This window comes from Vipera berus, assembly GCF_964194415.1.
Source record: "Vipera berus genome assembly, chromosome: Z".
Classification (NCBI taxonomy): domain Eukaryota; kingdom Metazoa; phylum Chordata; class Lepidosauria; order Squamata; family Viperidae; genus Vipera; species Vipera berus.
In genome coordinates this window covers 118734643-118752288 of record NC_138205.1, presented here as the reverse complement: position 1 = coordinate 118752288, position 17646 = coordinate 118734643, and the positions used below count along the sequence as shown (strand labels likewise).

Here is a 17646-nt window from a genome sequence, read left to right as displayed (position 1 = left end):
TAATCTTATACCGGCTGGTTACCAACGTCGGCATTGGCTTAGTGTTCTGTACAAAGCAAGAATCGGTCGTTATGCAATAAACTGCCTGGCTTAGCAAGATACACGAAAGTAGCCACAGCAGCTGATCCAAACGTAAAGAAGCCGTGTTTTACGCAAGCACCGGCTGAATTCCCTACACACAGGAGCTCCAATTGTAGCAGAACTCAGGCAAGCACAAGGTGAGCGTTCCTCTAGAGGTCAATTTCCTCTTCTCCCTTCGCGTTTGTTCTTCCAGGAATCTTGTGCCCTCCTCCCTGAGAATTTCTCGCAACCTACCGAAGGCTTGCAACCCCTCTTCCCGCCCTGCCCGCGCTTCACTATTGGTAGCCTCTCTTGCCTGTAAAAATTGCCGACGGACGGCTTTCTCAAAAGGGAAGGCGGAGCCAAAGCGGCTCGGCTTAGCGCTGTCAGCGGCGGCTAGAAGGAAGAGTTCGCTGCTGCAGCCAGAACTGCGCAGAGGGGCAGAGAGAGCTCGTACCTCTCGGGGGGGGGGGGGCGTGCATGATTTCCTCCTCTCTCGCACGATACAGGCAAGAACCAGATCGTGTGCAAGGTCAAGATCCAAAGCGTCAGCGTCCGCGCCACGCACAGCCCCGCAGCCCAGGGCGCCGTCCAGCAGCAGCCGGAGACGCCACCACCGCCGTCTTCTCCTCCTTCTCCGCGGAAATCGGCACCCTCGCCCACACTCGAAATCTCCAAAACTATGTCGAACAAGAAGCTGTTCGAGGACCTCTCGGGCAGAGGCAAAGCCATCGGAGTCCTGACCAGTGGCGGCGATGCTCAGGGTAACGAGCTACCAGGCGGAAGGCTTGTGGGGGGCGTTGGGGTTCGGGGCAAAAGGTAGGGAATTCGCGGATGCCGTGCGGTCGGGATGCTGGAGTCTGCAGGCTATGCAGACCTGATGATCCGACGGGGTGGGAGCGGTTTGCTAGGGTAACTCTAGCACCCATCATTTCTGGCTTATCAGGATAGGGAAGGGGGCTGCAGAGACGGGAGCGGGGGGGGGGAGATAAAGACGGCGCTGGCAGGACGCACTGAGTCCTGGCTAATCCGGCCTCGATTTGTCCTCTGAATGTTAAAGGTTCTGGGGCTGCGCACAGGTCGACCCGTCTGTTTCACACCAACGCGATCGTGGCACGCGGAGTAAGGGATGCCAGGGCTACTGCTTCTCGGCTGCTCTTTGCAACAGGCGGCCAGAGGGAAAGCCACAGCGCACAGATGGACCTCGAGGCGCAAACGTGCTGGGCAGCAGAGCGCTTCCTCGCCCTTGCCCTTTAGGAGTCCCTTTGCCCTTGTCCTGGGGGATAGGAGAAACTCGCTTGTGGCGCTGGGGGGGGGGTGTTGATGTCAAATAACCCATCGGGTTTCTGCACAGCAGATATCGGAGAAAAAAAATTGGCCGGCCCTGATAGCCCATCTTCGTTTTATGACACCCTTTTTGAAAGAACAAAAAAGATGATGAGCGCATTTTTGCGTTAAAAGGCTTCAGCATCCTATCCTACAGGATGAACCAAAGTGAATAATTGGAACGCGCAGAAATCGTGCCCTGAAATGCCACACGCTTCTAGTGTAAAAGGCGCGTTCTGCCTTTCGGTTCTGTACTTCCACTGGGAATTGTGCTTGACTATTTTCGGCTGGCCTGAATTTTAAAACAAATTTGCCTGTTCCCACCGCGCCAACCCTTCATACGCTACGCTAGTATGCGGAAATCGTGTTGGCCTATTCCCACGTGTGAAATTAGCATCACGTAGGGGAGGCCTATTTAGACGCGCGCCTTCGGATATGCCGGTTAAAGGCTGGCTGCGTCGACATCCGCTTTAGCCTTCTGTTATTTGGTTTAATGATGGCGCATGGAAAGAAGCCAGATAGGACGCGAATACGGGAAAGCGGGGTGGCGGTTTTTCATGTCTGCGGGATGGGGGGTGGGCGGGTGCCCGGAGGACCACCGATCGCTCCCTTCGTCTGGGGTAACCGGCGAAGAGGAAAGAAATCGCCAACGTTGCTTACGCACGTGTGCGCTGCTTTCAGGAAGCGACAGGATGTGACCGCTACGAATCGGTGGAGACAGCACCAGTAGCAACAACAATTCTTTCCGAATCGATCAAACTGTCGGGATCCCAAAAGGATTCCGAAACAGCAAGCCACCGCCCTGGGCGTCGTGCCCAGGTGCGAAGACTGAGCGCGTCCTTGCTTGCCGGTGAGGGAGGGCGCTAGTGGGCTCCGGCGATAAAGGCAGAGGCCGCCGAGTATGGTGCTGTGACGTCACGGTTTAGCTGCGGGCTAGGTCTGTTTTCCTACGCTATTTTTTTTTTAGCTTTGATATTTTCCATTTTCTTGAGCGGTTTGGTTTGGCGTTGAGAACGGGCAAGTAATGAGAAGGGGTGAATATCTCTGATAAGAATCTAAGTTTTATTTTGAGGCTGTGTTTAAATCCGATGCTCTTCCCTGCCTTTGGTAGTTTTGCTCTTGCTTTGAATTATCTGAGGGCCCTCCAGGCATCATTCTTAAGGGAGAAGCAGATGAGGTTTACAACATCTTCCACACCTAATTCTCCAATTCTGATGTGTGGTAGCTATGAAGAAAGGAGCTTGACTGGAGCTAACTTCTGAATCACACTTTAGGGTGAAGGAGGTTGCAGGGTCAAATACTGGGCTTAGTCCTTGCTCTGTGCAAAAAAAAATCTATAAAATTTTTAATTTTCTTCAGGAAGTAGTTTATCCAGAGAGTGAGCCTTGGCACAGTTCTGCTGCATAGTTTGGTCTTAAATAAGCAAGGCCAAACAGTTTTGTGTCTGTGAGAAAAATGAAAACGATTTGGGGTGGGGACCATAGCCTGAGACATTGCTGCATTCAAACAACCCAACTTCCTTCTAGTATACTCAACTTGCCTAAGCAACCTTTTGAAAATGGCTGCATTTACATTCTAACCATGAGTCAGAAGAGGAGGCAAAAAGAAACTTTGCATTAGTTAAGCTAGCAGAGCTAAAAGTTGGACTTCAAGCCTGCTTATTTCCCTTGGTGGGCGGGGAGAGGAAAAGCACTCAATCCCTTTTAAAGACTTTGAAGGTGGCTTCTGTCTGGAGGGCCATCAAAGATATTCTTCTGGATAAAAGACACATGGGGAGAGGGCATCCTGGTTTATTATTATCTACAGAAGCCAGCCCTGGGAAAATACAACTCTTTTTCTATTAATATTCCACAAGGAATGTGTGTCTGCAAGGCTCGCTTTTTGAATCCCAGTTAAAAGGTCACAGAGAGAAGGTGGTGCCCAAAGAGATTCTGAAGTGTGGAAATGTCTAAGTGAAGGTTCAAAAAAAGAACAAAAAAAGACTGAAGGGAAATTGTGTGAAGCTGCTTAGCTGAACCAGGAGATTTCTTTTTCTGGACATTGGCCAACCGCCCTATCTGGGAGGGGGAGAAATTCATCGTCTTTGTTTATTTATTTTATTTATTTATTTTAATTCCATTTATATCCCGCCCTTCTCCGAAGACTCAGGGCGGCTTACAAGCTTAGCAGTAGCCTTCATTCTATGTATATGCCTGCTTATTAGGGCTTTCACTTTCTTTCCCCCAAGATTGTTTGCAACTAAGGAAAGCCTTCCTTGTTTGCCCTTGTTTCTTCCACAAATTGCCATTTTAGTTGGAAAGCAAAGTTTTAAATAAATTAAAATGAAAAGAAATTCGTGGTTTTTTTGGGGCTCATTGCAGCATATGATTGATATATATGTGTGCATGCATGCATTCATGTGGATGCACATGTACATAATCCCTACTGAATTTGAGAATAGCTCTCCATAAGCTTAGACTTTGTTCATACACGCTTTTAAATGTTTGAACAATGGGTTAGAAGAACATAACTGCTGTATTAATGTAACGAACTATGCTCAGATTATATCAGCAATATCAGATTTATTCACTGAGACCAAAACAAATCCTTTCCAGCCTTGGTTAGTCTGTCATGCGTGAGTAGCCTTCTGATAGATTATAGTCTTAACCAAGTGTCCTCTAAAACAGGGGTCCACAACTCCCAGTCCGTGGACCAGTACCAGGCCGCAGCATGCCAGCAACCAGTCCGCACAAACAAGCAAAGTCCCATCCGTGGGATGCAGGCAGCACACAAAACCATGCCCCCTCCAGTCCGTGGAAAAACCTTTCTTCACGGAACTGGTCCCTGGTGCCCAAAAGGTTGGGGACCTCTGCTCTAAATTGTGGTTGTTCAGGTAGTCCTCAAGTTACAACTGTAATGGAACCTAGTTGGGATAACTGTTACAAGTAACAACCAACCATCTCTGCTCTTCCCAGTGCATTCATTAAATGAACGTGCAGGTCATTAAGTGGATCATGGGGTGGGAGAAATCTTGGGAGGCCTAGTGCAGGCTCGCCTCAGGCCTCTGAAAGCTCCGCCTCCCTGAATTACACCGTGGCCCACTTCTTGCCCCTTGGGGTACTTAGCCCACACATCAAACCTTTCGGCTTAGGTCTCCCTTGCTTGGCTCTCATAAGCAACTATTATTTTCCAAGCCAGATTCTACAATCATGCTGTGCAGGCATAAACAGCTCTATTGCTGGGTTGCATGGGTTCCTGGGTTGAAGCAGTTTACCACTGCACTCAGAAAAAGATGGCTGCTTGTGGGACTGTGCCGTATGGCTCAGCAACTGAGCGGCCTGTCCTTCTTCCCTACCCCAACTTCCTGAGCTCTGGAGACCCTCGAAATGTAAGTGAATGATAGGTGGACAAGACAGGGAGAAACATATGGAACACGGTGGGTTGGCAAAGGAGGTCCAGGGCCTGCAGGGACCAAGTGGGGCAGGATGGGTGGGGGGAAAAGGCAGGTGGGCACTGCAGCATTTGTGGCCAGTCATAATGACCACAGGTGGTGCCGTAGTGGTCTTAGCTTTGAAACCAGGTCGTAAGTACCTTTTGTGCCTGTCATAACTTTGAACAGTCACTAAGTGATTGATTGTAAGTCGAGGACTACCTGTTATACATGCCAGTAAATATTGTCAATGCCCTGTTGTGGGACAATACAAAGTCTTTGTAATCAGAAGACTTTGAGAAATACATTTTAGGAGAATAAAGGCCTTTTAAGGAGAACAGTGTATCTTGTTGGGACTTGTACAAAAAAAAGAATAGTTTGATAACAAGGCAGGACTTGGAATTTGTCCTTACTGTCTGTGTTTGGAGTCATAGTTTACAAGCTCATTACTGCTTTTGTTACTAGGCCTTCATTTCCACAAAGGGTTGGACTTGTTCCTCTGTAGTCTACATCCCTGCAGATTTGCCTACATTCTGGAACCCATCACATATCCAGTGGTGGGATTCAGCCAGTTTGCACCACTTTGGCAGAACCGGTAGCTAATTTTTTGTTTCCCAGGCCCAGAATGGACCTCTTGAAATGGCATCCACACAGAGAACCGGTTATTCACCTATTAGAATCCCACCACTGGCGACTGCATATATCCCTTTCAATGTCAGGACAGCCAGACCACACTTAAACTTGCTTGCTAATCTCCATGGAGTACTTTCTGTGCTGAAGTCAAGAGGCATGATTTCCCCAGCATTATTATAGGAGTATTCACATGCATGCAGGCAGGACATGTAAACATAAATTTAAAAAAATTAGTCACAGTACTCACCGATTAGAGCATTTCCAAACATGCATTAGCTTGTTCCCCAAAGTCTCAACAGCAATTTTGCGGCTTCTTCCCTTTTCCAGATTCAGTTAACAGTTTTATTCCATATAACATCAACCTTGTGAACTCTCAAGTTTCTTCTTTCTGTTATGTATTTAAAATGGACAGAGATTAATGTTTATATGTGTATATATATATGTGTGTGTGTGTATAATGTGTATCTGTATATGTGTGTATGGGTAGATACATACTTTCTTTTGAAAGCAGGCAACAGAATTTCATTTTTAATGTGGGCCAGTGTGCTCACAGTAAAAAAAAACACACGACAATAATGGTGATCTTAGCTCAATTTACCTAGGTCAGTGTTTTTCAAACTTGGCAACTTTAAGATGTGTGGACCCATTCTTCAGGATTTGTGGATCCTTGCTGGAGAATTCTGGTCCATGCATCTTAGAATTCCCAAGGTTGAAAAATGCTGACCCAGAATTAGCCCTCTGACATTCAGTAGAGCTTGTTCCCAAGGAGAAGTCCACTGACTGGGCTTTAATCACATTTTGCCATCTCTAGTAACAGCAGAGGCTTTATTTGTTGATTCCCATCATGCAGATAATTTGATTCAGGCATGGTATAAATTCAGTTATAGAGTTTTGCAAGCTATGGGTTAGGGCTGGGCCCCTCTGTCGAGCAGTTCCATGGTGGAAGTTATAAGGGTGACAGTCATTCTCTTGCCTTCCTTTCCAAAGCTGGACACTGCCTTCCCAAGGCCCTCTCTAAATCGAACTTCTGCTATACCGGAGTATCCTAGTTTGTTCAGCAGCCTAACATTGAAGACTTTGGTATCCTCTGCTTTTTAACCAATTCAACTCAAACTGCATGGAACACCTCCTAGGTGGAGAGTGAACGTATTTCATTGATCCAAAATTGAAACCCAGGTGTAACAGGGTATATTTTTTAATTGTGCCCCATACATGATAATCTAGAGTTCTTCATAGATAATTATATTCCAAATGTTAGGCATAGAATTTAGGATTTTATTAATGGTTGCAACATTAGCTTCTTTAAGACTGATTTATTTTCCAAATACCCTATTAACATAAATGTTAAAGCAAAAAAGGCACAAGCCAAATGTTATGCATTAATACTTCCTCTGCTGTTCTGCCTCTCCAGCTTGAGGCAAGGGGGAAGGGAAAGAAGCCTCAAAATTGCTGTTGAGATTTTGGGGGACAAGCTAATGCCTGTTTGGAAGTGCCCTAATCAGTGAGCACTATGATTATTTTTTAAAATTTATTTTTACATGTCCTTCCTGCCTTGGAAATTGATAAAAGCATTCATGTGAATACTCATATAATGATGCTGGGGAAATCATGCATCTTGACTTCAGCACAGATAGTACTCCATGGAGATTAGCAAGCAAGTTAAGTGTAGTCTGGTTGTCTTGGCATTGAAAGGGATATATGATGAGTTCCAGAATTAAATCCAGCGTACAGTACTTGTCATTCAGTCCTCATCAAACTAGAATGAAGAACTGAATGAGGTCCCAAGAAGATCAGTCTTGGGCCATAGATATTTAATAAATAATAATAATAATAATAATAATAATAATAATAATAATAATAATAATAATAATAATAATAGCAGCAGCAGCAGCCTTGGGTGCAATCCCAAAACTGGAGCACCACTTGAACACCATTGGCATTGACAAATTTACCGTTAGTCAATTGCAAAAGGCGGTATTCCATCCTACGATGATATCTGTAATACCATCAAATATCCACATCTGCCTATCCCAGGTCCTTGGTAAGGACTTGATAGGTAGACAAAATGCCAAATCCAGTCTGAACATCTGGCTGACTGTGCAATGATTAATAATAATAGAATACCATCTGCATTAACAAAATCACCATTAGTCAATTACAAAAGACAACTGCGCTTGCAACAACTTATATACTGTAATGACAGATCATGTGAAGTATTAATACCACTTTATAATGCTTTGATAAGTCCACACTTGTAATACTGCATCCAGTTTTGGTCACCACAATGTAGAAAAGGTGTTGAGACTCTAGAAAAAGTGCAGAGAAGAGCAACAAAGATGATTAGGGGACTGGAGGCTAAAACATATGAAGAATGGTTGCTGGAATTAGATATATCTAGTGTAATGAAGAGAAGGAGTAGGGGTGACATGATGGCAGTGTTCCAATAACTCAGGAGTTGCCTCCAAAGCACCTGAAGGCAGAACAAGAAGCAATGGATGAAAACTAATCAAGGAGCGAAGCAACCTAGAACTAAGAAAAAAAAATATCTGAGAGTTGGAATAATTAATTAGTGGAACAACCTGCCTCCAGAAGTTGTGAATGCTCCAACACTGGAAGTTTTTAAGAAGAGATTGGACAACCACTTGTCTGAAATGATATAAGGTTTCCTGCCGAAGCAGGGGTTGGACTAGAAGACCTCCAAGGTCCCTTTCAGCTATTCTATTCTATTCTATTCTATTCTATTCTATTCTATTCTATTCTATTCTATTCTATTCTATTCTATTCTATTCTATTCTATTCCATTCCATTCCATTCCACTCCACTCCACTCCACTCCACTCCACTCCACTCCACTCCACTCCACTCCACTTGTTTGACATCATTAAAAACTTCTGCCTATCCCAGGTCCTTGTGAAGGTCTCGAAAGGTGGATAAAAATGCCAAATCCAATCTAAACATCTCTCTGACTATGCCACAAACCATAATCCAGTAATAATAATAATTTATATGAAGAGTTGAAATGCCTTTTTAATTTGCAGATACTGAATTGGATGAGATTAATTAGTAAGTGTTAACTTCTGGTTAATAGCCCAGAAGAAAGAAAGTTTAGAATGGGTAAAAATAATGGAATGAAAATTAGCAGACACTGCAGTGTTTTTATTTAGGGAACACAAATGCATAAGTAGAAGCTGGGGGATATCCAGTTAAGCAGGGATACTTCCAGCAAAGATCTTGAATTAGTAACTGATAGCATACAAACTAACAGAGTGATGTGACTTGAAAGAAGGCAAGTATAATTTTAGGCAGTATAATTTGGAGATCAGAGAAAATAATCATTTCTGCTGTCTTTAGCCTTTAATCAGGCCCCATCTCAAGTCCTGCCCTCTGTTCTAGATAAAAGGTAAAGGTAAAGGTTCCCCCGCACATGCGTGCTAGTCGTTTCCAACTCTAGGGGCTGGTGCTCATCTCCGTTTCAAAGCCGAAGAGCCAGCGCTTGTCCGAGGACGTCTCCGTGGTCATGTGGCCGGCATGACTGGATGCCAAAGGCACACGGAACGCTGTTACCTTCCCACCGGAGTGGTCCCTATTTTTCTACTTGCACTTTTATGTGCTTTCGAACTGCTAGGTTGGCAGAAGCTGGGACGAGTAACAGGCGCTCACTCTGTTACGCGGCACTCGGGATTCGACCCGCCAAACTGCCGACCTTCTGATCGACAAGCTCAGCGTCCTAACCCACTGAGCCACCACGTCCCTTTCTGTTCTAGATACCTACCATTAATTTTTTTCTGAGAACGTGGAAGGAGTTTAAAGAAAGTGGGGAAGAACAAGATAGCACATTTCAACGATTTTGAAGAATATTATACGTAAGAAGGTCAGGACCTCCTGTTTCTCATGGCAGTGTGACAGACATGGAATAATGGATGTAAGTGACAGACAGATCGAATGTTGGGGGGGGGAGAAGTACTCCTAACTTTCTAATAGAGCAGTGTGGCAGTAAAATCAGTCACACAGGGAGCTGGTAAGCTCTCCTTCCTATGATGTTTCAAGCTGCAGCTAAATGGCTATCTATCTGTGACTGGACTTGAAGGCCGAAAGTCCCCTTCCAGCTGTGTGAATTTAGGATTCTACCGTTCTAATGCTGTCCTGGAGATAATGGAGATACCCCTGGGCCCCCATAGCTAAAATAATTTTTCATCTGAAAGGAATAGTCCTGCATCTCTTAAGACAGGTAGTTCTCAACTTCTGATGGTAATTGAGCCCAGAATTATGGTTGTAAGTTGTCTCAGTTGTAAAGCTGGTCACTATGTAAATGTACCCAATTTTATGACCTTTTTTTTTGCTCTGGTCATTATGTGAATGCCGTGGCGGTGAAGCAAATTCCTTTAACTAATGGGCATTTTTTGCTGGAAACTGGAAGTCAAAGCTGGCAAAACATTTTAAAATCTTGATCACATGACCACGGGATGTTGCAAACGGCCGCAACTTTTGGCCAGTTTCTAAGTGCCCAAAATGTGATCATGTGACCAGAGGGGAGTGGCCGCTGGAACTTTGAAACTGGGTCATAGGTAGCTCTGGGGAGGTCCATCGTAACTTTGGACAAGTAGTCATAAGTTGAGGACTACCTGTAGTGCAATCAGATGCCTGACAGCAAAGAGTGATGTCAGATCAGAGCATGTATGGGGTGAGACTTTAAGGCAATCCTTCAGTGGAGATCCTACTTGAACCTTTCAAGAATATGGCGAGAACATTTCATAAGCCAAGGCTATTAGTTCTGCCCTGATTGTGATCTTCAGGAATCTCCTGGTAGGGGATAAAACAGGCAGGAACAGATGTCATGTTAATCTGGTCCAGTGTTTTCTTACCTTGGCAACTTGAATTCTTAAAACCGGAGTCCACACACTTTAAAGTTGCCAAGGTTGAAAAACACTGAACTCTGGTCCAGCAGAAGGCACTATAGATTCTTACTGTAGGTAGAGTATTTATCCCTATGTAACAGTGTGATGAGCACCAAAGAATTGAGGCCTTTGAACTATGGTGCTGGAGAAGACTGCTCCAAGTCCCTTGGACTGCAAGGTGATCAAACTGGTTAGTCCTAGAGGAGATCAACCCTGAGTGCTCTTTAGAAGGCCAGATCCTGAAGCTAAAACTCAAATACTTTGGCCACCTAATGAGAAGGAAGGACTCACTGGAGAAGAGCCTAATGCTGGGAGAGATTGAGGGCAAGAGAAGAAGGGGACGACAGAGAATGAGGTGGCTGGATGGAGTCACTGAAGCAGTAGGCGTGAGCTTAAATGGACTCCAGAAGATGGTAGAGGACAGGAAGGCCTGGAGGAACATTGTCCATGGGGTCGTGATGGGTTGGACACGACTTCACAACTAACAACAACAATAGTGTGATCAAACTGTAAGCTGGGAAGTGTCAGGGCTCAGACTTATCTCTAGTTAAGAATTATTAAGGATACAGCCTCAGTTACTGTGTGGCAAGGACTTGCATAAAAGCCTTTTTTTCTTCTTGACAATTATTTATTTATTTATCTCTTATTAAATTTATATACCGCCCCCCTCACTATTTGGGGCAATGATAGGTGGCTTACAATATAATAAACATAGAAATATAAAAGCCATTGTAAATATAAAAACCAACTAAAATTACCAAAGATTAAACACAAAGTAAAAGATGAGCTTAGAACAGAGCAGCAGTGATGTCTATCACTGCTATTGACCACTTCCAGCCTAGCTGCTTCTTAAGGGCCCCACACCAATCGTTCTAGGGTTGTTTTAAGGCTCTTCATAAAGGCCAGAAGGGTGGGGATAGATCGCCTGTCCCAGGGCAAGATGTTCCGAAGAGTGGAGGCCATGGCAGAAAAGGCTGTTTTCCTAGACCCAACCAGCCTAAATTCCTTTCTGCCAGAATGTGTGAGATGGGCTGATTCCATTGGGGCAAGATAGGGGCCTTCAAAATTGGCCCTTTTATGACTTGTGGACTTCAACTCCCAGAATTCCTCAGCCAGCATTCCTGGCTGAGGAATTCTGGGAGTTGAAGTCCACAAGTCATAAAAGGGCCAAATTTGAAGACCCCTGACATAAAGCAATGACCAACATCTTGAATTGGACTGGAATCAGGTTGGTGTAGCTCACATAAAACTGGTGATGATACATGGGCCATCTTAGAGGCCCCCAGAACGGTTCACGCTGCTGCATTCTGACTAGTTGTAGCTTCCAAATAGCTCCATGTAGAACGCATTCAGTAATCCAAATGAGAGATGACCAGGCATGGTCCCTGTAGGGCCTCCCTATTCAAGAAATACTCTTCTTGCTGAATGTTGACCCAGAAAATTGGATCTGCAAAGGGTAAAGTTTTCCCTGTCAGTCATGTCCAACTTTAGGAGACTGTGCTAATCTCTGTTTCTTGGCTGAGGGAGCCAAGCGTTGTCTGAAGACCATTTCTGTGGTCATGTGGCCAGCCACCATCACTGTATGCCAAAGGCACACAGAATGTTATTGCTGAAAAGGTACCTATTAATCTTGAATTTACTTGCTTTCAAACTGCTGGGTGGGCAGGTGGGCAGCTTTAATAAAATTGGTCAGAGTCAGTGGACAATACTGTGAACATAAAGATACCTGCAAGATAGATGGTCCTTTTAATTGATGATTAGAACAGTCAATCAAAACCACAAATCTAGACAATAGTGGATATTAAGTACAGTAAGAATACTAAAAAAAAGAACACCATGATGGTAATGTAGGAAGAAAAGTCTTCATCATGGTTCCTCCAGGCGGGGAATAAACATGGCAACTGCTTTGGGAAGAAGGTTGTAGTTTATTGCAGAGGAAAGGCAGACAGAAAGATGGATCCAACAGAAAAAGAAGGGGAGAGCACATGTGGGTAGTGGGTTTTTATACCCCCTGGACTCTATTGTCTGGAGTTATTTCCTGTTTCAAGCTTGGTATTTCCTTTGTCACGTATTCTGTCCTGAGCCCAGGTGTGCCCCTCTAGGATTCTTGCTGGTTGTCTGTCCCAGCCCACCTCCCTGGGGGCAGGGTATGTAGATTTTAGATGTCTGAAGTCTTCTTAGCTTCAACCTTCCTGAATGGTTTACATCTGCATTTCTATAGAGTTGGTTTCTGCTTGGGGAAGGGAGACTTGGGGCTATTAAGAAAAACTGGGCATGCTTTTCTGCCTCTTTAACTTCTTTTTTTGGAAATGTATTTTCCTGCCCTTTCAATATTTCCTTCTCTGGGGAGCTGACTTCCCACAGTAACAAGCAATTTCTTCTTTTTTTCCCCATTGCGTGGGAAGAGACTTTTTTAAAAAAAAAGGATTCTAGGACATTTCTATTAGAGCAAGAACATTGCTCACACGTTTTTGAATTCCACGTGGGAGTTGTAAATTAAGCACCTGGACTATTGATTTATAGGATTATCATATCTACAAAGATGTTTGGGGCTGTTTTTGATGGAGTAGAGATCATTTATGATTCAAATTGCTAAGCTGTTTTCTTCACATTACATGTTACAAATCAATGCATTTTCAGATTCGTTTAATGGAGTAATAACAGGAGCCTCTTGTTTTGCTGTCCTGTTATTATTGATGAATAATAGCAATTAATGGATAATATATGATTTTTTTCAGCATTTTGTACATGAACCACAAGCAATTTTTAGGCCAAGCAGTGAAAGAATTTCGCCTGAAAAAGATAATAGAAAACTAACAGCTGATAATGACAGGTTGAAATTGGTTGGGAGATAATAAGAACAGCCATCTTTGAATTCAGCACTTTATGTTTGGTTTTATAATCAGGAAAAGATGCATATTCAAAGCCATCTGCTTTTCAGTTGTATCAGAATGGGGAACTTGGCATCCTCCAGGGAGTTTAAATCAAATGCAAATTATAAATCACTGATGAGAAAACTTATTGAGAGGAACATCAAGGTGTTTTTTTATTAAGCCTCTGATGACAGCAGAGGTTATAGCAATATCACAGTAATAAAGATAGCCCGTGGCTTAGGACCATAATGCAGTCTGCAGTCATCACATGACTAACCAATTTTATAACATTTTGGCAGTGGTCATTAAGTGAACCACCATGATCATTAAGGGAATCTGTGGTCATTAAGTGAATCCATTGTTCGCTGTGGATCATTTTTTTGCCGAAAATTGGAAGTAAATGCTGGTTTTCAGCAGGTAGGTAAAATGAGGACCCAGATTGTTGGGGGCAATTAAGCTGACTTTGTAATAATGCCGCTTGGGTGTGTGTGTGTGAAAGCCCTAATAAGCAGGCATATACATAGAATGAAGGCTACTGCTAAGCTTGTAAGCCGCCCTGAGTCTTCGGAGAAGGGCGGGATATAAATGGAATTAAAATAAAATAAATAAATAAAATAAATTGTGGTCATGTGACAATGAAGAGAGAGCCACCAATAGTTTTGGGTACCATTATAACTTTGAATGCCCACTGAACAACCAGTTGTAAATCAAAGATCACCTGTGACCTGAACGAGCGGCTGAACTTTCTACATTGTTTTGTTTGAATTTTGTCTTCAGTTAAAAGTTTAGAAACAAATTAAAAATAATGTGGGCAAAAAATGTGCCACTGAAAACAGGCAATTTGTTAATGAATTATAGCAGAGCGAACATGGGGCACCTCGAGAAATGGAGTTGGGGTTTTCATGAAATCTATAGGGGGACATACAGATTGATTATCCCTAATGCAAAAGAACTATCAACAAACTGTTCATTGTTATCTTGCATCTTAGATAATGCCCCTCACTTGATCATTTTTTTATTCCTTCAAGATTCATCCAAAATCAACTGAGTTTAAAGAATAAAAAGTACATGAACTTTAAAAGGAGGTATCCTCTTTTAAAAAATTATTCACTTTTACCGGAAAACATCCATAGCATTATTTTTGATGTGGATTTTTGTGTCACCAATTCAGGAATCTTTTCAGTGAATCACACAACACAGCTGAGTACTGTGTTTTACTGCAAGCAGATTAGGGGCCAGTCAAGACAAATGATCAACACTTGACAATGGAGCATGTATAAACAAATTCAAATCCACCTACTGTGCTTCTTCTATTTTCCTGAGAGTGTTTTATACCCATCAGAGACTCTTTACATTCCCTACATTCTTTCTCTCCTGTGATTGACCTACATTTTTTATTTGACCCTAGGGAGAGGGACACTTAGACAAACTGGCTCTTCCTATTTGTGCTCCCAATGAATTGCTAGGTAACAAACCCTCTGCTCGAGGCCCAGTTAGATAATTATTTTCTACTTTTGTCTTAACTAGGTGCCCAGTGCCTACCGGACACTTAACAACACAGCTAATCCTTATTAATATGTAACCTTCCCTTGCTGATGCTTAAACTAAGCAAAACCATTAGGGTGAGGGGAGAGATAGAACAGCTATAAAGTTTCCCGAAAACGAGTTGATTTCACGGATTGTCTTCCTTGCTCTCCTTTGGTTCATGGTGTGTACTCTGGGAAGAATCTCTCGGAAACTATAAATATTGGGATTTCTATAATAAATTTCATTTATTTATTTAGAAAATTTACATTGCTGCTTACTTACACATGGCAACTCAAGGCAGCTTAAAAGCAAAACATACAAGAAATTAAAATAAAAGTAGCAAAATAAAAGTAATAAAATAACAACCGCCCACCTTGGCAACAATACACTTTCATACCAGCCATTCATTGGGCTCATTTCCATGGGTTCCTCAGGCCTGCTGGCAGAACCACATCTTAAGGGCCTTCCGGAAGAGTGTCAGAGTGGGGGCTAGTCTCATTTCCTCATGGATTATGTTCTAGAGAGAGGGAGCCACCATGGAGAAGGGCCTTCTTCTGAGTCCCGCCAGATGAAACTCCTTAGGGGACGGGACCCACAACATTCCTTGCCTCTCATCTCTAGTGGGTTGGGTAGATGTAACCGGCAAGAGATGGTCCCTCAGATAACATGGTCCAAGCCATGAAGAGCTTTAAAGGTGACAACTAGCACCTTGAAATGCATCCAGAAGCAAATTGGCAACCATTGCAGCTCCTGCAGGAGAGATGATACATGTGCACACTAAGATCTGCACAAAACCATGTGGGCCGCTGCATTTTGCATTAACTGGAGCTTCCAGATGCTTTTCAAGGTCAGACCCATGTAGACCGCGTTGCAGTAGTCAAGATGGGAGGTAACTAGGGCATGAGTGACTGTGAGTAGGGATTGTTGGTCCAGGAAAGGGCATAACAGGCGCACAACCCGCAGTTGTGCAAAGACCCTCCTGGCCACGACTGCCACCTGTTCTTCAAGCAGGAGTCACTAATCCAGGAGAACCTCTAGATGATTCACTGGGTCTCCTTGGGGCAGAGCTGCCCGACCCAAGGCCACAGGTAGCAATTCTCCATGGGCCAAAGAACCCCAAACCCAGAGCCACTCGGTTTTGCCAGGGTTCAGTTTCAACCCGTTGCTCCCCATCCAACTCCTAACAGCCCCCAGGCACTGCGAGGGGGAAGTCAGGGCATTGCTTAATTCACCATGAGCTGAGATATACAGCTGACTAACATCAGCATATTGATGATAACTCAGTCCATGGTGTTGATGACCTCACCAATGGCTTCATATAGATGTTGAATAGGAGCGGAGAGAGTACCAAGCCCTGAGGGACCCTGGAAAGCAGTGGGCAAGGGCTGGATTTCTCGCCTCCTATTAACACTGACCGAGAGTGGCCACAGAGGGAGGAGGTTAACCAGTATAGCATAAAGCAGTGATGGTGAACCTTTTAGAGACCGAGTGCCCAAACCGCAACCCAAAACCCACTTATTTATTGCAAAGTGCCAGGGGTACATCAGCATTATGGTGCTCTCTGAGTGCCGCCTCTGGCATGCAAAAACCAGGGGTGCAAAAATGGGCCACAGTGCTGCATGGCGCCGATACAAGGCACTGCACCATGCAAAAACGGGGCAGGGCTAATGAGTATCACGCAGGCACTAGCCCCGCCCCATTTGCAGTGCATGCATGCTCATGGCCCCATGCGCACACGCACACATGTAAAATGCTTCCCCCTCCCTTTTCTTCCAGTCCGCCAATCGACAATCGTTGTTGACCTCTGCTCTACCATCTCTACTTGAGCTTGCTAGTCGGCCGCTTCGCCTCCTTTGTGCTGGGCGGGGCTTCTGCTCCGGGTGGTGGTGGTGACCTGATGGACCTGCTGCTGCTGGCAGTGGCGCGCGTGCCAACAGAGAGTGCTCTGAGTGCCGCCTCTGGCACGTGTGCCATAGGTTCGCCACCACTGGCATAGCGCCTCCCACTTCTAACCTGCGAAGCCGCTCCAGAAGGATACCATGGACGATGTTTTTGAAAGCTGCAGGGAGACCAAGTAGAACAAGGATGGATGCACTGCCCCCATCCTGCTCCTGTGCTTATGCTATGTCTTCCTCTATATACACCCTCTTCAGTATCCAACCCAAAAATGTTAAATGCCAGCAACACCTTCCCGTAGAAATGGATAAACTATAGGTCTGAACCTCAAAATGTCTTCTCTGCACATAATAAACAGGATCCATTACAGTAATAAGTTGAGGATTACCTGTACAGTTGTAGATACAAGTGAATAAATCAAGCGTAAGACAAGGAATACCATCTGGTGCAGGATCACCCAATGAATTGATGGGTGAATGGTGATTTGAAGCAGGTTTTTTGTCCATAACGAACTATCTGGACCCCTGATTACTTAGTGCAGGGGTCTTCAAACTTGGCTCTTTTATGACTTGTGGACATCAACTCCCAGAATTCCTCAGCCAGTGTGCCTGGCTGAGGAATTCTGGAAGTCCACAAGTCACAAAAGGGCCAGGTTTGAAGACCCCTGACTTAGTTGTTGGAGATGATAATTTTTCTGGCACTTTTGAAATCAACTTTTTTGTTAGATTACTAATGGGTGTATTTGATGGGTGTATTGTTTCAAGCATTTATTAGCTTCATCTAACTATTCTTTTAAAAATAATGTTTAATTATTATTTAATTAGTATCATTATGTGATGATTATAGATTTGTGCACTTGCACATACATTTCCAGCTGATGTTAGATGATAATCATGCCTTTCCATGTTCTTTTTTCCAGGTATGAATGCCGCAGTCCGTGCAGTGGTGCGCATGGGGATCTATGTTGAAGCGAAAGTGTATTTTGTCTATGAGGTTAGTATTTACTATTATTCTGCAGAAGCTCTGAT

General features: G+C 44.1%; 1 protein-coding gene across 6 annotated transcripts in view; it reads left to right on the top strand.

Annotated features, from left to right (window-relative positions):
• The first annotated feature begins 458 nt into the window (after window positions 1-458).
• The window catches only part of PFKP (phosphofructokinase, platelet), an 87070-nt gene continuing 69882 nt past the window's right edge, over window positions 459-17646 (top strand). For all 6 annotated transcript variants that reach the window (XR_014028563.1, XM_081344455.1, XM_081344454.1 and 3 more), the window contains exons 1-2: window positions 459-824; window positions 17538-17611. Coding sequence is in view for 5 of the 6 variants with exons in the window: in XM_081344455.1 (XP_081200581.1) it covers window positions 743-824; window positions 17538-17611 (156 nt within the window). In the remaining variant the exon portion in view is untranslated. The remainder of the gene's footprint in view (window positions 825-17537; window positions 17612-17646) is intronic.